The sequence below is a fragment of the Pseudophryne corroboree genome, chromosome 6, assembly GCF_028390025.1.
Source record: "Pseudophryne corroboree isolate aPseCor3 chromosome 6, aPseCor3.hap2, whole genome shotgun sequence".
Lineage (NCBI taxonomy): Eukaryota > Metazoa > Chordata > Amphibia > Anura > Myobatrachidae > Pseudophryne > Pseudophryne corroboree.
Genome location: NC_086449.1, coordinates 533,470,193 through 533,491,060, shown reverse-complemented (window position 1 = coordinate 533,491,060; position 20,868 = coordinate 533,470,193). Strand labels below are relative to the sequence as shown.

The following is a 20,868-nucleotide window of genomic DNA, read 5'->3' as shown; positions in this document are numbered from 1 at the left end:
CCGCAACCTGCAAGAGCGGTGAAAACCGCTCCCCGGCTCCGCAGCACACACTACAGGGCTAAGGGGACCCACAGGGAGGGACAGGGAGCCCCCAGAAGGAAATCCAGGGTGTGAGTACCCCGAATTATTATAGTGATGAACACTGGAGAGAGGAGAGCAGCAGAGACACGTCTGCTCTCTTCTCCAGCCAAGCCACGCCCCTCATTATATTGTTATTAATAGTTACAATAAACTGTGTGGTAATCCTTTTATTATTTAAATTCATGTCTGCTTATTACTAAAAGGAAATTTGTGGAATAAACACAACTGTTGGCATTTGAAAAGTAGCTGCAGAAAGGGGATGGAAGGTGGAGACCCACAAGCAAATACCATAAAAACAAAACAAAAACATAATATTACCTTTTTCTGGGCCTGGGATGCTCTCTGCAGCTTTTCTTTGACTTGTTTGTATTTGTCTTGCAACTGAGACAGGTTCTCCCGTAACTTGTGCTTTTCCTGTAACCATTCTACTTGGTTCCCTTCTAATTCTCTGCATAAATTAAGTGTAAAAAGAATGTTAGGACAGAAACATGTGAGCACATACAGACAGGTACTTATCCATCATGCAATACCATTAGGGAGGTGTCTGATTGGCTCCAAATTTATTCTGCAGCAGGACAACATCTCCAAACATACAGCTAATGTCATTAAGAAATCTTTAGCATAAAAGAAGAACAAGGAGTCCTGGAAGTGATGATATGGCCCCCACAGAGCCCTTATCTCATCATCATCATGTCTGTCTGGGATTGTATGGAGACAGAAGGATTTGGGCAAGCCTACACCCACAGAAGATCTGTAGTTAGTTAGTTCTCCAAGATGTTGGAACAACCTCCGAGCAGAAATCCTTCAAAAACTGTGTGCTAGTGTACCTAGAAGAATTGATGCTGTTTTGAAGGCAAAGGGTGGTAACACCAAATATTGATTTGATTTAGATTTCTCTTCTGTTTATTCACTTTGCACTTTGTTAATTGCTAAAAATAAGCTATCAACACTTCTATTTTTGAAAGCATTCTTACTTTGGGGCATTTTTTCCACAACTGCCTAAAACTTTTGCACAGTACTGTATATTCAAACATACAGAGATACACAAGTTCAGTTACTAAGTTCAATAACATCTAGTATAGAGATGCTCTCAGAACAAAGATGTAACAATCATCATCAATTCCAAAACTTGCACATGGTTTACGAAGTTGCAAAATTTACATAACAGAGCAAACAGATTTCCAGGATACTTAAAAGAAGAAGCTTTTCAAATATGGCATTGGTAACTTCCAGGCCCTTACTGCACTGCAACTGAGCTGCCTCCAGGGAGTGTAAGTTTGGCACCAGGATGCATTTGTACGTTGTACTAAGCGCACTTATTTCCAACTGTAAATTGGGAACAAAGTGCTCAGAGGTTAGTGACATTTACCAGTACAGAGCCTACTTTGGTTATGTGCTGAGAGGTTAGAATGAATAAGTCCAGAAATAGCTGCTTCACAACTCAGAAACTGTCCAATTACCAACTACACTAAATGATACAGTAGACCATACAACACATTACTATGACAGGCAAATTTCTACATTCCTTACAGGGAGCATCTCTCAAGCAATTGGTGAGGGAGCCCACTCGCAAAGACTCAATATTAGATTTAATTCTTACAAATGGTGATAGTATATCCAACATATATGTGGGTGAGCACCTGGGATCCAGTGATCATCAAGCAGTATGGTTTAGTATAAAGACAGGATCCAACTCCTGTCACACAGAAATGCTGACTTTGCAAAAACGGGGAGATGTTTAAGTGATTCATTGGTGGACTGGAGGAACTTGGAAGGAGTGCAGGAGAGGTGGGAAAAACTGAAAAGTGAAATACTAAGGGCAATCAGACCTTTGTATCAAAAGGGTTAGGAAAAGCACCAGGAAAAGGAAGCCAGTGTGGTTCATAAAAGAAGTATCAACTAGTGTGAAAGCAAAAAAGATGGCTTTTAGGAAATACAAACAGACTCAAAATAATAACGACAAAGAGGTGTATCTTGACAGACGGAAGGATGCTAAGAAAGTGATCAGACGTGCAAAGGCAGAAGCTGAGGAGAAAATGGCCCAGTCAGTAGATAAAGGGGGCAAAACTTTTTTTTAAGTATATAAGTGAAAGGAGAAAATCAAATGGAGGAATAATAAGACTTAAGACAGAGAGTGAGCATTTTGTGGTGGGAGACAAGGCAATAGAAGATCACCTAAGTAATCATTTTTGCTCAGTATTTACTACAGAAGAAGGGATGGGGCCACAGTTAAGTTGCAAGGACATTCATAAAAATAAGGCAGATGAAAGTACATTTACAGAGGAGAAGGTCCTAACTGAACTTTTAAAACTAAAAGTGGATAAATCAATGGGACCAGATGGGATACACCCAAGCATACTCAAAGAGCTAAAAGATGTGCTGGTTACACCTTTAACAGAATTATTTAACCAGTCACTAAATACAGGTGCTATTCCAGAGGGCTGGAAAAGAGCAAATGTAGTTCCACTGCACAAAAGTGGAAGCAAGGAAGAAGTAAGTAACTACAGACCAGTAAGCCTTACATCAGACGTAGGGAAAGAAATGGAAAAACTATTAAAAGAAAGAGTTGTGGAATATCTTAAAACAAACAACTTACAGGATCCAAAACAGCATGGATTTACTGGTGGGAGATCATGCCAAACAAAATAAGAATTTACTTACCGATAATTCTATTTCTCGTAGTCCGTAGTGGATGCTGGGAACTCCGTAAGGACCATGGGGAATAGCGGCTCCGCAGGAGTCTCGGCACATCTAAAGAAAGCTTTAGGATCACCTGGTGTGCACTGGCTCCTCCCCCTATGACCCTCCTCCAAGCCTCAGTTAGGATACTGTGCCCGGACGAGCGTACATAATAAGGAAGGATTTTGAATCCCGGGTAAGACTCATACCAGCCACACCAATCACACTGTACAACTTGTGATCTGAACCCAGTTAACAGCATGATAATAGAGGAGCCTCTAGAAAAGATGGCTCACTACAGCAATAACCCGAATTTTTTGGTAACAATAATTATGTACCAGTATTGCAGACAATCCGCACTTGGGATGGGCGCCCAGCATCCACTACGGACTACGAGAAATAGAATTATCGGTAAGTAAATTCTTATTTTCTCTGACGTCCTAGTGGATGCTGGGAACTCCGTAAGGACCATGGGGATTATACCAAAGCTCCCAAAACGGGCGGGAGAGTGCGGATGACTCTGCAGCACCCAATGAGAGAACTCCCGGTCCTGCTCAGCCAGGGTATCAAATTTGTAGAATTTTACAAACGTATCTGCTCCTGACCAAGTAACTGCTCGGCAAAGTTGTAAATCCGAGACCCCTTGGCAGCTGCCCAAGATGAGCCCACCTTCCTTGTGGAGTGGGCATTTACAGATTTTTTATTTTTTTTGGCTGTGGCAGGCCTGCCACAGAATGTGCAAGCTGAATTGTACTACAAATCCAACGAGCAATAGTCTGCTTAGAAGCAGGAGCACCCAGCTAGTTGGGTGCATACAGGATAAACAGCGAGTCAGATTTCCTGACTCCAGCCGTCCTGGAAACATATATTTTCCGGGTCCTGACAACGTCTAGCAACTTGGAGTCCCCCAAGTCCCTAGTAGCCGCAGGCACCACAATAGGTTTGGTTCAGGTGAACGCTGAAACCACCTTAGGGAGAAACTGAGGACGAGTCCTCAATTCCGCCCTGTCCGAATGGAAACTCAGATAAGGGCTTTTACAGGATAAAGCCACCAATTCTGACACGCGCCTGGCCCAGGCCATAGCCAACAGCATGACCACTTTTTCTGTGAGATATTTTAACTCCACAGATTTAAGTGGGTCAAACCAATGTGACTTTTGGAACCCCAAAACCACCTTGAGATCCCAAAGTGCCACTGAAGGCACAAAAGGAGTCTGTATATGCAGTACCCCTTTAACAAACGTCTGAACTTCAGGGACTGAAGCTAGTTCTTTTTTGGAAGAAAATCGACAGAGCCGAAATTTGAACCTTAATGGACCCCAATTTCAGGCCCATAGATACTCCTGTTTGCAGGAAATGTAGGAATCGACCCAGTTGAATTTCCTCCGTCGAGCCTTACTGGCCTCGCACCACGCAACATATTTTCGCCAAATGCGGTGATAATGTTTTGCGGTTACATCCTTCCCGGCCTTGATCAGGATAGGGATGACTTCATCCGGAATGCCTTTTTTCTTCAGGATCCGGCGTTCAACCGCCATGCCGTCAACGCAGCCGCGGCAAGTCTTGGAACAGACAAGGTCCCCGCTGAAGCAGGTCCCTTCTTAGAGGTAGAGGCCACGGATCCTCCGTGAGCATCTCTTGAAGTTCCGGTTACCAAGTCCTTCTTGGCCAATCCGGAGCCACTAATATAGTGCTTACTCCTCTCCATCTTATCAATCTCAGTACCTTGGGTATGAGAGGCAGAGGAGGGAACCCATACACTGATTGGTACACCCACGGTGTTACCAGAGCATCTACAGCTATTGACCTGGCGCAATACCTGTCAAGTTTTTCCCAACGGTTTATAATCATGTGGAAGACTTCTGGGTGAAGTCCCTACTCTCCCGGGTGGAGGTCGTGCTGAGGAAATCTGCTTCCCAGTTGTCCACTCCCGGAATGAAAACTGCTGACAGTGCTATCACATGGTTTTTCGCCCAGCGAAGAATCCTTGCAGCTTCTGCCATTGCCCTCCTGCTTCTTGTGGCACCCTGTCTGTTTACGTGGGTGACTGCCGTAATGTTGTCCGACTGGATCAACACCGGCTGACCTTGAAGCAGAGGTCTTGCTAAGCTTAGAGCATTGTAAATGTCCCTTAGCTTCTGGATATTTATGTGAAGTGATGTCTCCAGGCTTGACCATAAGCCCTGGATATTCCTTCCCTGTGTGACTGCTCCCCAGCCTCGCAGGCTGGCATCCGTGGTCACCAGGACCCAGTCCTGAATGCCGAATCTGCGGCCCTCTAGAAGATGAGCACTCTGCAACCACCACAGGAGGGATACCCTTGTCCCTGGTGACAGGGTTATCCGCTGATGCATCTGAAGATGCGACCCGGACCATTTGTCCAGTAGGTTCCACTGGAAAGTCTTGCGTGGAATCTGCCGAATGGGATTGCTTCGTAGGAAGCCACCATTTTTACCCAGAACCCTTGTGCATTGATGCACTGAGACTTGGTTTGGTTTTAGGAGGTTCCTGACTAGCTCGGATAACTCCCTGGCTTTTTCCTCCGGGAGAAACACCTTCTTTCTGGACTGTGTCCAGGATCATCCCTAGGAACAGAAGACAAGTCGTCGGAACCAGCTGCGAATCTGGAATATTGAGAATCCAATCGTGCTGCCGCAACACTACCTGAGATAGTGCTACACCGATCTCCAACTGTTCCCTGGATCTTACCCTTATCAGGGAATCGTGCAAGTAAAAGATAACTAAAAATTCCCTTCCTTTGAAGGAATATCATCATTTCGGTCATTACTTCAGTAAAGACCCGGGGTGCCGTGGACCCTCCCTACGGCAGCGTCTGAACTGATAATGACAGTTCTGTACCATAACCTGAGATACCCTTGGTGAGAAGGGTAAATTTTGACATGAAGGTAAGCATCCTTGATGTCCCGAGACATCATGTAGTCCCCTTCTTCCAGGTTTGCAATCACTGCTCTGAGTGACTCAATTTTGAATTTGAACCTCTGTATGTAAGTGTTCAAAGATTTTAGATTTTAAAATCGGTCTCACCGAGCCGTCTGGCTTCGGTACCACAATAGTGTGGAATAATACCCCGTTCCCTGTTGCAGGAGGGGTACCTTAATTATCACCTGCTGGGAATACAGCTTGGGAATGGCTTCCAAAACTGCCTCCCTGTCAGCGGGAGACGTCGGTAAAACAGACTTTTTGGAAACGGCGAGGGGAATACGTCTCGAATTCCAATTTGTACCCCTGAGATACCACCTGAAGGATCCAGGGGTCTACTTGCGAGTGAGCCCACTGCGCACTGAAATTCACTGAGAACGGGCCCCCACCGTGCCTGAACTTGTAAAGCCCTAGCGTCATACTGAGGGCTTGGCAGAGGCGGAAAAGGGTTTCTGTTCCTGGGAACTGGCTGATCTCTGCAGCCATTTTCCTCTCCCTCTGTCACGAGCAGAAAAGAGGAACCCTTTTGTCCGCTTGCCAACCAGGACTGCGCCTGATAATACGGCGTCTTATTTTGAGAGGCGACCTAGGGTACATCCCCTTTTTTAAGGCAATACTTCCAAATGCCGTTTGGAATCCCTGACCACTTTACTGGTAGAATACAACGCACTTATACTTGATGCCAGTCGGCAAAAATTCCGCTGTGCATCATGCATATATAGAAATGCATCTTTTAATTGCTCTATAGGCAATAATATACTGTCCTTATCTAGGATATTAATATTTCCAGTCAGGGAATCCGACCACGCCAACCCAGCACTGCACATCCAGGCTGAGGCGATTGCTGGTCGCAGTATAACACTAGTATGTGTGTAAATACATTTTAGGATACCCTCCTGCTTTTTATCAGCAGGATCCTTAAGGGCGGCCATCTCAAGAGAGGGTAGAGCCCTTGTTCTTACAAGCGTGTGAGCGCCTTATCCCCTGTAGGGGGTGTTTCCCAACGCACCCTAACCTCTGGCGGGAAAAGGTATACTGCCAATAACTTTTTAGAATTATCAATTGTTATCGGGGGGAAACCCACGCATCATCACACACCTCATTTTATTTTTCAGATTCAGGAAAACTACAGGAAGTTTTTCCTCACCAAACATAATACCCCTTTTTTTGGTGGTATTCATATTATCAGAAAAGTGTAAACATTTTCCATTGCATCAATCATGCAATGAGTGGCCCTATTGGAAATCACGGTTGTCTCTTCACCGTCGACACAGGAGTCAGTATCCGTGTCGGCGTCTGTATCTGAGGTAACGGGCGCTTTAGAGCCCCTGTATGAGACGTCTGGACATGCACAAGCTGAGTAGCCGGCTGTCTCATGTCAACCACTGTCTTTTATACAAAGCTGACACTGTCACGCAATTTCAACAGTACATCCACTCAGGTGTCGACTACCTAGGGGGTGACAACACTATTACAGACACTCTACTCCGTCTCCACATCATTTTTCTCCTCATACATGTCGACACAAACGTACCGACACACAGCACACACACAGGGAATGCTCTGATAGAGGACAGGACCCACTAGCCCTTTGGGGAGACAGAGGGAGAGTTTGCCAGCACACACCAGAGCGCTATATATATATATATATATAGGGATAACCTTATATAAGTGTTTTTCCCTTTATAGCTGCTGTATTGTTTATACTGCGCCTAATTTGTGCCCCCCTCTCTTTTTTAACCCCTTTCTGTAGTGTAGTGACTGCAGGGGAGAGCCAGGGAGCTTCCCTCCAACTGAGCTGTGAGGGAAAATGGCGCCAGTGTGCTGAGGAGATAGGCTCCGCCCCTTTCTCGGCGTCCTTATCATCCGTTTTTCTGTATGTTTTGGCAGGGGTTAAATGCATCCATATAGCCCAGGAGTTATATGTGATGCATTTATTTTAGCCATATAAGGTTTTTATCGATTTATTGCGTCTCAGGGCGCTGCCCCCCCAGCGCCCTGCACCCTCAGTGACCGGAGTGTGAAGTGTGCTGAGAGCAATGGCGCACAGCTGCGGTGCTGTGCGCTACCTTATCTGAAGACAGGATCGTCTTCTGCCGCCGATTTCACCGGACCTCTTCGCTCTTCTGGCTCTGTAAGGGGGCCGGCGGCGCGGCTCCGGGACCCATCCAGGCTGAACCTGTGATCGTCCCTCTGGAGCTAATGTCCAGTAGCCTAAGAAACCCGATCCACTCTGCACGCAGGTGAGTCCGTTTCTTCTACCCTTAGTCCCACGATGCAGTGAGCCTGTTGCCAGCAGGTCTCACTGAAAATAATAAACCTAAACTAAAACTTTCACAAAGAGCTCAGGAGAGCCCCTAGTGTGCACCCTTCTCGTCGGGCACAGAAATCTAACTGAGGCTTGGAGGAGGGTCATAGGGGGAGGAGCCAGTGCACACCAGGTGATCCTAAAGCTTTCTTTAGATGTGCCCAGACTCCTGCGGAGCCGCTATTCCCCATGGTCCTTACGGAGTTCCCAGCATCCACTAGGACGTCGGAGAAATCTTATTGACTTTTTTGACTCTGTGATGAAAAGAATAGATCAAGGGGTAGCTGTAGATGTAGCATATCTAGACTTTAGTAAGGCATTTGACACTGTCCCACATCGCAGACTGCTAAATAAACTTGAAAGCGTGGGGGTGGATTATAAAACAGTTAAATGGATAAGAACCTGGTTGCAGGATATGAAACAGACAGTTGTAGTTAATGGAGTGCAATCTATGGAGGGAAATCTTTTAATATCTTTGTTGGTGACATTGCAGATGGTATTGAAGGGAAGGTATGCCTTTTTGCAGATGAAACAAAGATATGCAACAGGGTAGACACACCAGGAGGGGTAAAACAAATGATTGATGACCTAGGTAGGCTTGAGAAATGGTCAAGAACGTGGCAACTACAGTTTAATGCTAAAAAATGCAAAATCATGCACTTGGGTCTCAAAAACCCAAAGGCTAAATATAGTATCAAGGGTACTATAATGGAAACTACTGAGGAGGAAAGGGATTTAGGAGTCACTATTTCAAGTGACTTGAAGGCAGGAAAGCAATGCAACAGAGCAATGAGAAAGGCAAGTCAGATGCTTGGTTGCATAGGGAGAGGAATCAGTAGCAGGAAAAAAAGAAGTGATAATGCCACTGTATAGGTCATTGGTGCAGGCCCATCTGGAATACTGTGTCCAGTTCTGGAGACCATATCTCCAAAAGGATATAAATACATTAGAGAGTATACAAAGAAGGGCAACTAAAATGGTGCATGGCCTACATCGCAAAACTTACCCGGAAAGGCTAAAAGATCTTAACATGTATAGATTTGGAGGAGAGAAGGGAAAGGGGAGACAGGATAGAAACTTTCAAATATATCAAGGGTCTTAAAGTTCAGGAGGGAAACATTCTTCAAAAGGAAGAGTAGTATTAGAACTCGAGGACATACACTGAGACTGGAGGGGGGAGGGGGGGTTCAGGGGAAATTTAAGGAATAATTACTTCAAAGAAAGGGTAGTGGATAAGTGGAATAGCCTCCCATCAGTGGTGGTAGAGGCGAAGACTGTAGAGCAATTTAAACATGTTTGGGATAGGCATATGAATATCCTTAAAAAGAATTAAGGTTCAAAAAGGGTTGAGGTTGCTTAAAGGATAAAAAAAAAAAAAGGGGCAGACTAGATGGGCCAAGTGGTTCTTATCTGCCGTCAAATTCTATGTTTCTATGTAAATAGTTTTTGTTTTTTCAAGTGTGCACAAGTCCTCGCATCACAAGAATGCTGTGTACTAGGTAAGGAAAAAGCAATTTGTGAAGAAAAATGCAAAAAAATTATAACAAACGATGAAATAGTCCATGCCGGAGTGTAAATCCTTTGTTTTTGCCCAGATTATGATACAAAAGCAAGCAACAACATTAAAAGAACAGAGTGAATTGCACTTACTTTTCTGCATCTTGTTGGGCCCGTTCTGCCTGGCTTCTAGCACTGCGATTCTCCTGTTTGAGTCGTTCCACCATTTCCCGGAGTTTTTCATTAGCATGTATTAAATTATTTTCAGACTCTGACAATGATGTTACCTGAGTTCTCATGTCTTTAATTTCCTTGCAAAAAAAAATAAAAATAAAGAACAGATAAAGGTAACGCTATAAAACCGTGTTTGGAAATATAAAAAACTACTAAAAAAAACGGAGTTAAGGCCCGTACAAACTAGGCGATATAGTAAAAGATAACGCAAATTTTTACCGCTTACTATATCACCCAGTGTGTATGCTGCGGACGACGGCCGAACCACGGGCCCACGGGTTGTTAATGACCCTCTTTGTCGGCCATGCATACCGCTCAATTTGTACTCATCGGCCAAATCTGCATATACAGCCCGGCCGCGGCATTACGTTACTGTGCGATATCGCACAGGGTGTATGCCCACATCTGGCGGCCCGGGCAGAGAGGAGGACACACTAGGAGATGTCGCTAATGGAGTGTTTATGTAAATTTACTGTTCAATGTTGGTAGGGGTATACTTCAAACCCAAACAAGCCAGGGGTTAATTATCTAGGCTATTGCAAACTTCCAAATTTCAATAATGTCCAACGATGAGCACCTACATTCATAGAGGAATTAACCACTGATATATTTAAGATCAATATTACAAATGAGCAGGATAGGCTCTACTGCCATCAGATAACTCGTCTATTATGGATGATGAGTGATGCAAATAAACAGATGGTTACTTATACCTAGAATACTCTTCAACAGAAATCCAATTTCTAAATGCCAATACAGTAGTATGTATAGAATTGTTATTACCTGCTTAAGATCTGCTTCATCATGATGTTCTTTTTTTATTTGTTCGGTATATGTCAATTGTTGTTGCAATTTAGACCTAAAGAAGGTGCAATATATTAAATCTTAGGTACCATAAATAAAAACAAGTTTTATGGTAAGAACTTACCTTTGTTATAACTCTTTCTGCGAGGTACACTGGGCTCCACAAGGATAGACATAGGGGTGTAGAGTAGGATCTTGGTAGAGTAGGCACCAACAGGCTGAAAAGCTTTGACTGTTCCCAGATTGCACAGCGCCGCCTCCTCTATAACCCCGCCTCCCTGCACAGAAGCTCAGTTTTTAGTTAACCAGCCCAATGCAGTAGCAGGAAAAGAGACAACAGTTAGTAGCCACATACACCACACTCTCACGACAGGAGAAGTGTCAGCGGCTAATGCCATACCAACCCAAAGAAGCTAAGTGCGTCAGAGTGGGCGCCTTGTGGAGCCCAGTATACCTCGTAGAAAGTTTTAACAAAGGTAAGTTCTTACCATAAAACTCGTTTTCTGCTGCGGGGTACACTGGGCTCCACAAGGATAGACATAGGGGATGTCCTAAAGCAGTTCCTTATGGGAGGGGACGCACTGTAGCGGGTACAAGAACCCTGCGTCCAAAGGAAGCATCCTGGGAAGCGGCAGTATCGAAGGCATAGAACCTTATGAACGTGTTCACAGATGACCACGTAGCCGCCTTGCACAATTGTTCAAGGGTCGCACCACGGCGGGCCGCCCAAGAAGGTCCAACAGATCGAGTAGAATGGGCCGTAATGTGAGCAGGAGCTGAGAGGCCAGCCCTCACAGAAGCATGTGCAATCACCATTCTAATCCATCTGGCCAAAGTTTGCTTGTGAGCAGGCCAGCCCCGTTTGTGAAATCCAAACAGCACAAAGAGAGAATCAGATTTCTTAATAGAAGCAGTTCTCTTCACATAGATACGGAGAGCCCGTACCACATCCAAAGACCTCTCCTTGGAAGACAGATCAGGATAAACAAGTGCCGGAGCCACAATCTCCTGGTTAAGGTGGAACGAAGAAACCACCTTAGGTAAGTATCCGGGACGAGTCCTAAAAACCGCCCGGTCACGGTGAAATATCAGATATGGGGAACTACAGGACAAGGCACCCAAATCCGACAGTCTTCTAGCTGAGGCAATAGCCAGCAGAAACACCATCTTAAGGGAAAGCCACTTAAGATCAGCTGAACCAAGAGGTTCAAACGGAGACTCTTGTAACGCCTCCAAAACCACAGACAGGTCCCAAGGAGCCACAGGCGGGATATAGGGAGGTTGGATACGCAACACACCCTGAGTGAAGGTATGCACATCAGGTAAGGTCGCAATTTTTCTCTGAAACCACACAGACATGGCAGAAATATGAACCTTGAGGGAGGCCAGACGCAGGCCTAAGTCCAGGCCCTGCTGAAGAAAAGCCAACAACTTGGCTATCCTAAACTTGGAAGCGTCATAATCGTTAGCTGCGCATCAAACAAAGTAAGAATGCCAGACCCTATAGTAAATCCGAGCCGAAGCCGGTTTCCGGGCCCGCAACATAGTTTGAATGACCGCCTCAGAAAACCCTTTAGCCCGTAAGACGAGAAGCTTCAAGAGCCACGCCGTCAAAGAGAGCCGGGCTAGGTCCTGGTAGACAGGGGCCCTGAACGAGGAGGTCTGGGCATTGTGGAAGTAGAATTGGACGCTCTGACGATAGGCCTTGCAGGTCTGAGGACCAGTGATGTGTGGGCCACGGTGGAGCTATGAGAAGCAGAATTCCTTTTTCTTGCTTGAACTTCCGAATTACCCTGGGCAGGAGTGACACCGGAGGGAAAACGTACGGCAGCAGAGACCGCCCGCAATTCCAGAATGTTGATTAAGAGGAGGGGCTTCTCCTTGGTCCACCCACCACCCTGAAGAGAGTGTTGCTCCAGCACCGCGCACCAACCTCTTAGACTGGCATCCATCGTCAACACGACCCAGTTGGATATCCAGAAGGGATGGCCCCTGCACAATTGTTGGACCTGGAGCCACCAGAGCAGCGACAGACGAACCTCCGGAGTCAATGAGATCATGTGAGACCTGATCCGGTGAGGCAGGCCGTCCCACTTGGCTAGAATTAGCCTCTGGAGGGGGCGAGAATGGAATTGAGCATACTCCACCATGTCGAATGCTGAGACCATGAGGCCCAGCACCTGCATCGCCGAATGAATCGTCACTTGCGGACGAGAAAGAAAGCAACGAATCCTGTCCTGAAGCTTAAGGACTTTCTCCTGAGACAAGAACAACCTATGGTTGTGAGTGTCCAATAGCGCTCCCAGGTGCACCATGCTCTGAGCAGGGACCAGGGAGGATTTCTTCCAGTTGATGAGCCACTCGTGGGCTTCTAGAAACCGGACCGTCATATCCAGATGACGTAGGAGAAGTTCTGGGGAATTTGCCAGGATTAACAAGTCGTCCAGATACGGCAGTATCCTGACCCCTTGACGGCAGAGTACCACCGTCATCACCGCCATGACTTTGGGGAAGACTCGCGGAGTCGTAGTTCAACCAAAAGGTAATGCCCGAAACTGGTAATGGAGGTTGCCAATCGCAAACCTGATGTGACGCTGCTATAGGAATATGCAGGTAAGCATCCTGTATATCCAGGGAGACCATGTAGTCCCCAGGTTCCAAGGCCAGAACTATAGAGCGAAGGGTTTCCATACGGAACTTGGGAAGCTTCACAAACCTGTACAATGCCTTGAGGTTGAGAATGGGCCGGGAGGACCCATTCGGTTTCGGGACTAGAAACAGCGGAGAATAGTACCCCCGGCCCCTCTGCGCAAGAGGCACCTGTACTACGACTCCTGTATCCAGGAGGGTCCAACGGGACGTCTGTCCGGCAAAATCGATGAGGGGGTCGGTTTTTAAAGGCTATGGCGTAACCTCAACGACTTCCCGTACCCAGGCATCTGAAGTGGTCTTCAACCATTCCTGGATATACCCTAGAAGCCCGACCCCCACCCTGGGATCCCCCAGGGGGAGGCCCGCCCCGTCATGCGGCAGGCTTATCGGTCTTGGAAGCTGGCTGACGGGCTGTCCAGGCTCTTTTGGGCTTTGGCTTACCAGGTTTGGAAGTGCGGGTCTGCTTGTTGTACGCCTGACCTTTTGCTTTACCTGAAGGACGAAAGGAAGTACCTTTAGCCTTCGACACAGAAGGAGTGGTACTTGGCAGACAGGCAGTTTTGGCAGTAGCCAAGTCAGCCACTATCTTATTTAAGTCCTCCCCAAACAGAATAACTCCCTTGAAAGGGAGTACCTCCAGGGTTTTTCTAGAGTCCAGATCCACAGACCAGGATCTCAGCCACAATATCCGGCGAGCCAGGGCGGACATAGTAGAGGCCTTGGCTGCTAGGATACCGGCATCAGAAGCCGCATCTTTAATATAGCGAGAAGCTGTGACAATATATGACAAGCATTGTCTAGCATGGTCAGAAGAGATTTCAGCTTCTAACTCCAAGGCCCATGCTTCAATAGCCTCTGCAGCCCATGTTGCTGCAATAGTGGGCCTTTGTACAGCACCCGTGAGGGTGTAAATCGCTTTCAGACAACCCTCCACACGTTTATCCGTAGGTTCTTTTAGAGACGTGACGGTAGTGACAGGTAGAGCTGAGGAAACCACCATCCTAGCCACATGCGAGTCTACTGGAGGAGGCGTTTCCCAATTTTTAGACAGCTCTCGCGCAAGGGAATAGCGAGCCAGCATCTTCTTTTGAGGCACAAACTTCTTACGCGGGTTTTCCCAGGGTTCCTGACGTATATCCATTTGATGGTCAGAGTGAGGTAAAACTTGCTTAACCACCTTCTAACGCTTGAACCCATCTGGTTTCTTAGGAGGGACGTATGGCTCAGGATCATCCGTAATCTGTAAAATCAACTTAATAGCCTCCAAAAGATCAGGAACATCCACATGTGAACTACCCTCCCCATCAGCAGTATCTGTGTCAGAATCTGTGGGGTCAGTGTAAGTGCCGTCTTCATCAGACGAGGTGTCAGTGACAGCAGTGGATTGTGAGGAGATAAGAGCTCGCTTAGAGGACCCCTTGGGCTTGGGCGAGCGAGGGTCAGACTTTTTAGTAGTCAGGGACTGGTTCAACTTCTTCAATTGAGCAGATAAATCGTCCGCCCACGGCGGGTTAGCTGCAGGGACCACATACGGTTGTACCGGCATAGGGGGTCCCATAGGGGGTGTTAGTTTATTAACTAGCGTATGTAGTGGCCTACGTGGGTTATTATGTACCTCCGTTGCCACAGTCCCACTGGGGAGCAAGGAACCCCCAGAACCAGAGCTGCTATATTCTCCTCATAGGGATCTGTGGCTTCAGCAACATCGGCAGTGTGTTCAGACCCAGAACAGTTACCCTCAGAAGCAGACATGATGTAACTTGCAGTATCAGGTAACACAGTACAATTGACAGCAGCACAATACCTCGTACCCAAACCCCTGCGCAGTGTAGTCAGCACTAGCAGAGATAAAGGAGAGATATGGTGACTAAAATCACAGAGAAAAATACGTATTAAAGTATATCTTTGTGAAAATCCAATATAAATATAAAACCCGACGCACCAAGCCCCCTCAGGTTATAGAATATAGGGATAGTAGGGGGCGTGGCCTAGCTGGCAATGGGAGAGGATGCACTTCCTATGAGCTCCTGCCAACTGGCCTCTATAAATTTTAAATAATACCTCTTTCGGTGCCCTGGTGTCCCCTGCACTTACCCCACTGCCTCTGCTCACATTGGCCCGGCCCGGGGAAGTGAGCTGCGGAGTCAGAGGGCGGCCTTGGCTGCCTTTGCGGATTGCGGCCTTCCCCCTCCTGTGAAGCCGGGGCCTCGATTTCGGCACGTCGCGGGGCTGGGCTCCGGAGCTGTCCGCGGGAGCCGGGATTCTCACCTCCCCCCTTCCGGACCGCTGGTAACAGCCTACGGTGGCCTCATCCCCTCTGCGGGTCCCCCCGGTGGAGCTGTGCGGCTGATGAAACGGGCCCGCGGCCCCCTGCTACCTCCGGCCGCCGCGGCCTACCACGCGCCCTGCAGCCGGGACCTCGAGTTTGGGGACATCCCGGCCGTGAGCTCCGGGATCGGAGCGCGGCCGCGACGGGCTCCCCAGGACCCCGGATCTTCCCCCTTTGTGTGGCTGGACGCCCCATAACACCTCCAAGGAGCCTTTGTGTCACAGGCAGCCCCACAGGTGATAAAAGAGGGGAGAGAAGCAGCTCTGTAGGTGCTGCGGCGGCCATCTTGGAATCCTGGGGCACAAGCTGGAGAAGGCTGTGCACACCTGTATGCAGCCCTAGAAGTTTTTACAGCACAGCAAAAAAAAGGCTGCATTACCTTCAGTGCCCAGCCCTCCTGGAATACTGTGAGTACCTGCAGCTGCCACAGCAGCCACTCCCTATTTGCACCCCTGCTCCATAGAGGCCCACGACAAGAGCCCAGAGTCGCCATTTTACTTTCTGGCACTCAGCCAGGGTAAAGATAAGCCGCACTATACCACACACTCCTCACCCCTGCAGGAGTACAGATTCTGTTTACACTACCGCCCGCACTGGCGACGGCTATGAAAGTGCTTTAATACCAACCATGTGTGCCCGGGCCACTGAATAAGGGGTTGGGCTGCGGTCTGCCCCAACGGCGGAGTTGGCGCCTGGAAGAGTCACGGCCTCAGCGTTATGACACTCGGATCCACACATCCCAGACTCATTCTCAAGAGGTTTCTCAAGATGATTTAACGCAAAATAATAAAATACTACATGTGCCATAGCTAAATGGTTGGACTCCATATATAACATTCTGGCACCCTACCCCCGGGTCCACGGTTGGAGTATCGGACCTGCCCGGACTTTCCGCTCATTATACGGACTCTGGCCTGTGTCCCCCCCCCATCAATAATTTTTCTTTCTTTTTTCTTTTTCACCCCCACCCTTACCCTCCCTTTTTTTGATATATGCCACTATGTCCAAAAACAAAAAAGCAACGCAAGCCCCAACTAACTTCTTTGGCTCAAAGTCTAAGGGCCCGCAGAACCCCAACATGGCCGCAAGCTCCCCCCCCTCTCCGTGTTCGTCGGAAGCGGGTATCGACCCCCAGATACAGGCGGTCATGTCGAGCCTATTGGAGGGAGTGCAGTCTGCGTTCAAGCAGGAACTCTCGAACGCTATAGCTGAATTTAAATCGGATCTTACAGCTCTCGGTAACCGAACGGACGCATTGGAAACAAAGACGGACGATCTCTGCCGCTCCCAACACCGCCTTGACAGAGAGCTCGCTACATTGCACGAGGAAATGGAGACCCTCAAAGAGCGACAAGAGGACCAAGAAAATCGCTCGCGTAGAAATAATCTACGGATACACGGCGTTCCAGAATCGGTCCTCGGCCCATCGCTACCATCATTCTTGAGAGAATTCTTCACACATTTAGTACCAGACCTTACGGCCGAAGAGTGCCTTTGCGATAGGGCACATAGAGCACTCCGGGCAAAACCATCTCCCGCCCAACCGCCCAGGGATGTTATTGTCCGTTTCCATTATTTCCGTTCGAAGGAGAAAATTTTGTCCTCCGTTCGAGATTCATCGGAGATCCTGTTTAAAGGCATGCAGCTACAGATCTTTCAGGACCTGGCACCCTCCACAATCCAAAAACGGCGAGACCTCCAGCCTGTCACCCGGGTCCTGCGACATCACCAGATCAGATACAGATGGGGATTCCCCTTCCAATTACACGTCTCGGTCAATAACTCTATTCACTCGGTCAAGACCTTAACCCAAGGACAGGAATTGCTGGCAAAGCTAGATCTCCTCCCGACATCAGCTGTAGTTGACAAGGCGGCCTCATCATCTAAACCGCCACACCCCCAGTCCCCTCTTCCTGACTGGACACGGGTGACCCGACAGCGCAATGTGGACAAGGATCCTCCCTGACCTGGGGAAACCCCCCGATGTGGATAGTGCACGAAATGTTGGTGCAGCGCCTCCACGCCTCGAAACGAGTGAGAGCAGCGGAAGATTCGACATCAGCTCATATACCAGTGTCGTAACTATCCTCTGCTAATGCTGTTATAACCAAGTTATAATTGTTTGCACCCCTGTGGTATTCCCCCTCTCCTTCCCCCCCCCCCCCCCTTTTTTTTTCTTCTTCCTTCTCTCTTGCCAAATCCCCCCCCCCCCTCCTTTCCCCTCCCCCTTCCCATTCTTGTTTTTATGTTTGAATTTTTGTTGTCTGGCCACAGTTCTCATTGTCCTATATTATATTATGTTTGCTATAGATGAAAAATGGTCATAGCCATTCTCAGCCCTTGTGGCCCGGGTGCCTCACACCCTCTCACATGGTAGCTCAGTTACCCCCCTATAATCCCTTACTGTTGTTTACAATGTTACTTATACAATGCTTTTTCCTAGCGGCCCCTGAATGGGACCCACAACCTCAGGGATGTTTCCCCGTTTGGGGTATTTCTTCTTCTTTTCTATGTTCTTCCTTTTCTCTCTTTTCTTGTGGCCTCTGCTTGACCTTCCCGCTCCTTCTCTTGCTTGGCCCAGTGGGGTGGCCTTCGCCTGGCACAAATTGTACTTTGCTGGACTATACTTGGCAACATGCCATACTCCCCTGCGTAAATAGCCATGTCCCTTAAAATATTCTCGGTCAATGTAAATGGCCTGAACTCCCCTAGGAAGCGTACCGTGTTCCTGAGTGCTTGCAGACGTGAGAAAGTTGACATAGCATTCCTGCAGGAAACACACCTCACCGGTGCCCACACCCGGCTTAAGGGCAAATGGTTCTCCCAGTCCTATTTCGCCTCGGCAGACTGTAAAAAACGGGGTGTGGCCATTTTAGTTCATCGTAACGTCCCGTTTATCCACTCTAGGACAGTGACAGACCCAGATGGACGGTTTCTTATGGTAATGGGTACCCTCCGCTCTATGGCTCTCACTCTGGTCTCCACCTACGCCCCCAACCAAGACCAATCTTTGTTTTTTGATTCTCTCTCTAAACGCCTAACACGAGAAGCACAGGGAAGCATTATCATGGGTGGTGATTTTAATACCATAATCGACCCCTTGCTAGATAGATCCGGTCCTCCGCCTCACGTTTCCATGACGACCCTTCCTCGGGCCTCCTGCACACTTACCGCCATCATGAAACTCCACGGCCTCTGTGACACTTGGCGTTCCCAACACCCCCACACCAAAGATTTTACGCACTTCTCAGCTCCACATCAACACTACTCCAGGATCGACATGATCCACATTTCCTCTGCCCTTGTGCCACTGATCTCGGATACGGGCATCACACCACTGACTTGGACGGACCACGCTGGGGTCTACCTCCTTATAGATATTTACCGCGTGCCTCGTAGGAAATATAAATGGCGTCTTGACGACTCGCTTCTACAACACCCCTCTGTACTAGAGGAAACTAGACTAGCGATCACACACTACTTCACCGAAAATATGTCTCCCGACATCCCACTTAATATCCTTTGGGAAGCCCACAAAGCCACGATTCGCGGCGCCTTATTAGCAAAATCGTCGGCAATTAAGAAAAAAGCCGCGCAAGAGATAGCCTCCCTCGAATCAGAAATAGCCAACTTACTATCCAAACATAAAGCATCCCCCGAACCTTCTTTGTTCACTCAGATAGACTCCCTCCGGGGACAACTCAACACCCTTCTTTCCAACCGCGCGGCACTAATTCTTCGGAAACTGCAACAACGCTTTTATGACAAAATGGATAAAATAGATACCCTACTAGCCAACAAATTACGTCGCAAGCAGGCGCTGGGTGCAATAGATAAATTGTACTTGTCACAAAGGGGAACCTATACATATGACCCTGAATTGATGGCCGAAGATTTCCGCCTGTTTTATAGCTCCCTCTATAACCTACCTGACCCGCCCCTGCTGTCTCCTGACGGATCTGGGGGAGTACGCTCATATTTGTCTGATACCCCCCTCCCAACCCTAGCTGACACTCAGTTAGAAGCCCTTAATAGTCGAATCTCGGAGGAGGAGACAATAGCCGCCATACGATCCATGCGCTCGTCGGCAGCTCCAGACCCGGACGGTTTCACAGCCCAATATTATAAACTTTTCGCAAAGGAACTGGCCCCACACCTAGCCTCCCTATTTAACGGTATCCTCGAGGGAGCCTCCTTCCTGCCGGAGACGACCCGGGCCGACATAGTGGTAATCCCAAAGCCTGACAAAGACCCGACTAGTTGTTAAAACTACAGACCAATCTCACTACTGAATGTCGACCTGAAGATATACGCGAAAATACTAGCTAACCGTCTGGGTCCCTTGATGCCCGGCCTGGTCCACCCGGACCAGGTCGGCTTCATCCCTGGACGCCAGGCGTCTGACAACACTAGAAGGGCCATAGATCTAATATACTCAATTCAAAAACGGAAACCTCCCTCTCTCATTTTGGCTCTCGACGCGGAGAAGGCCTTCGACCGCATATCGTGGTCTTTTGCCTTTGCAGTCCTTGACAAAATGGGATTCTCCGGAAACTTTCTAGAGGGGATCAAAGCACTCTACCGCTCCCCGTCGGCCAAGGTTATGGTTAACGGTGTCTCCTCCTCCAGTTTCGGGATCACCAATGGTACCAGGCAGGGATGCCCCCTCTCCCCTTTAATCTTTGCACTAGTCATGGAGCCCCTAGCAGCAAGGATCCGTAATAACAGTGCTATCCATGGAATATCCACAGGCCTATCCGAACACAAGATAGCGTTATATGCCGACGACGTCCTGATCTCCCTCACTGACCCAGCCCAATCTCTCCCCGCTCTTTTATCTGAGATCAGTTCATACTCACAGGTCTCTGGCTATAAAATAAATGTTAACAAAACAGAGGTCCTCAACTTTTATATCCCGGCAGCTCTCAAACAAGACCTTCAAACTATCCTCCCCTGTAACTGGCACACCAAGAAAATCAAATACCTCGGTGTGTACTTGACCCACCATCACCACCAACTTTTCCAAGCAAATTATCCCCGCTTATTACAGACAATTAAGGAGGATCTGGTGGAATGGTCCAGTTATTTTACATCATGGATAGGCAGAATTAACTCCGTCAAGATGAGCGTGCTCCCCCGACTTCTGTACTTATTTCAGACCCTCCCGATTTACGTCCCTACCTACGTCTTCAAGACCCTACAACGCCAATCCTCCCTTTTTATTTGGAATCATAAACGTCCCCGAGTCAGACTTAAACTGCTTCAACGCCCCTCCAGAGGCGGAGGCCTGGGTATCCCGGACTTTAAGAAATACTTCTATGCCGCGCAACTCGCTCAATGTGCA

General features: G+C 48.0%; 1 protein-coding gene across 5 annotated transcripts in view; it reads right to left on the bottom strand.

The window, feature by feature from the left end:
• The window catches only part of CEP83 (centrosomal protein 83), a 256,578-nt gene that overhangs the window by 70,609 nt on the left and 165,101 nt on the right, over nucleotides 1-20,868 (bottom strand). For all 5 annotated transcript variants that reach the window (XR_010179502.1, XM_063927615.1, XM_063927612.1 and 2 more), the window contains exons 11-13: nucleotides 10,523-10,598; nucleotides 9,659-9,816; nucleotides 400-529 (exon numbers count right to left, since the gene is read on the bottom strand). Coding sequence is in view for 4 of the 5 variants with exons in the window: in XM_063927615.1 (XP_063783685.1) it covers nucleotides 400-529; nucleotides 9,659-9,816; nucleotides 10,523-10,598 (364 nt within the window). In the remaining variant the exon portion in view is untranslated. The remainder of the gene's footprint in view (nucleotides 1-399; nucleotides 530-9,658; nucleotides 9,817-10,522; nucleotides 10,599-20,868) is intronic.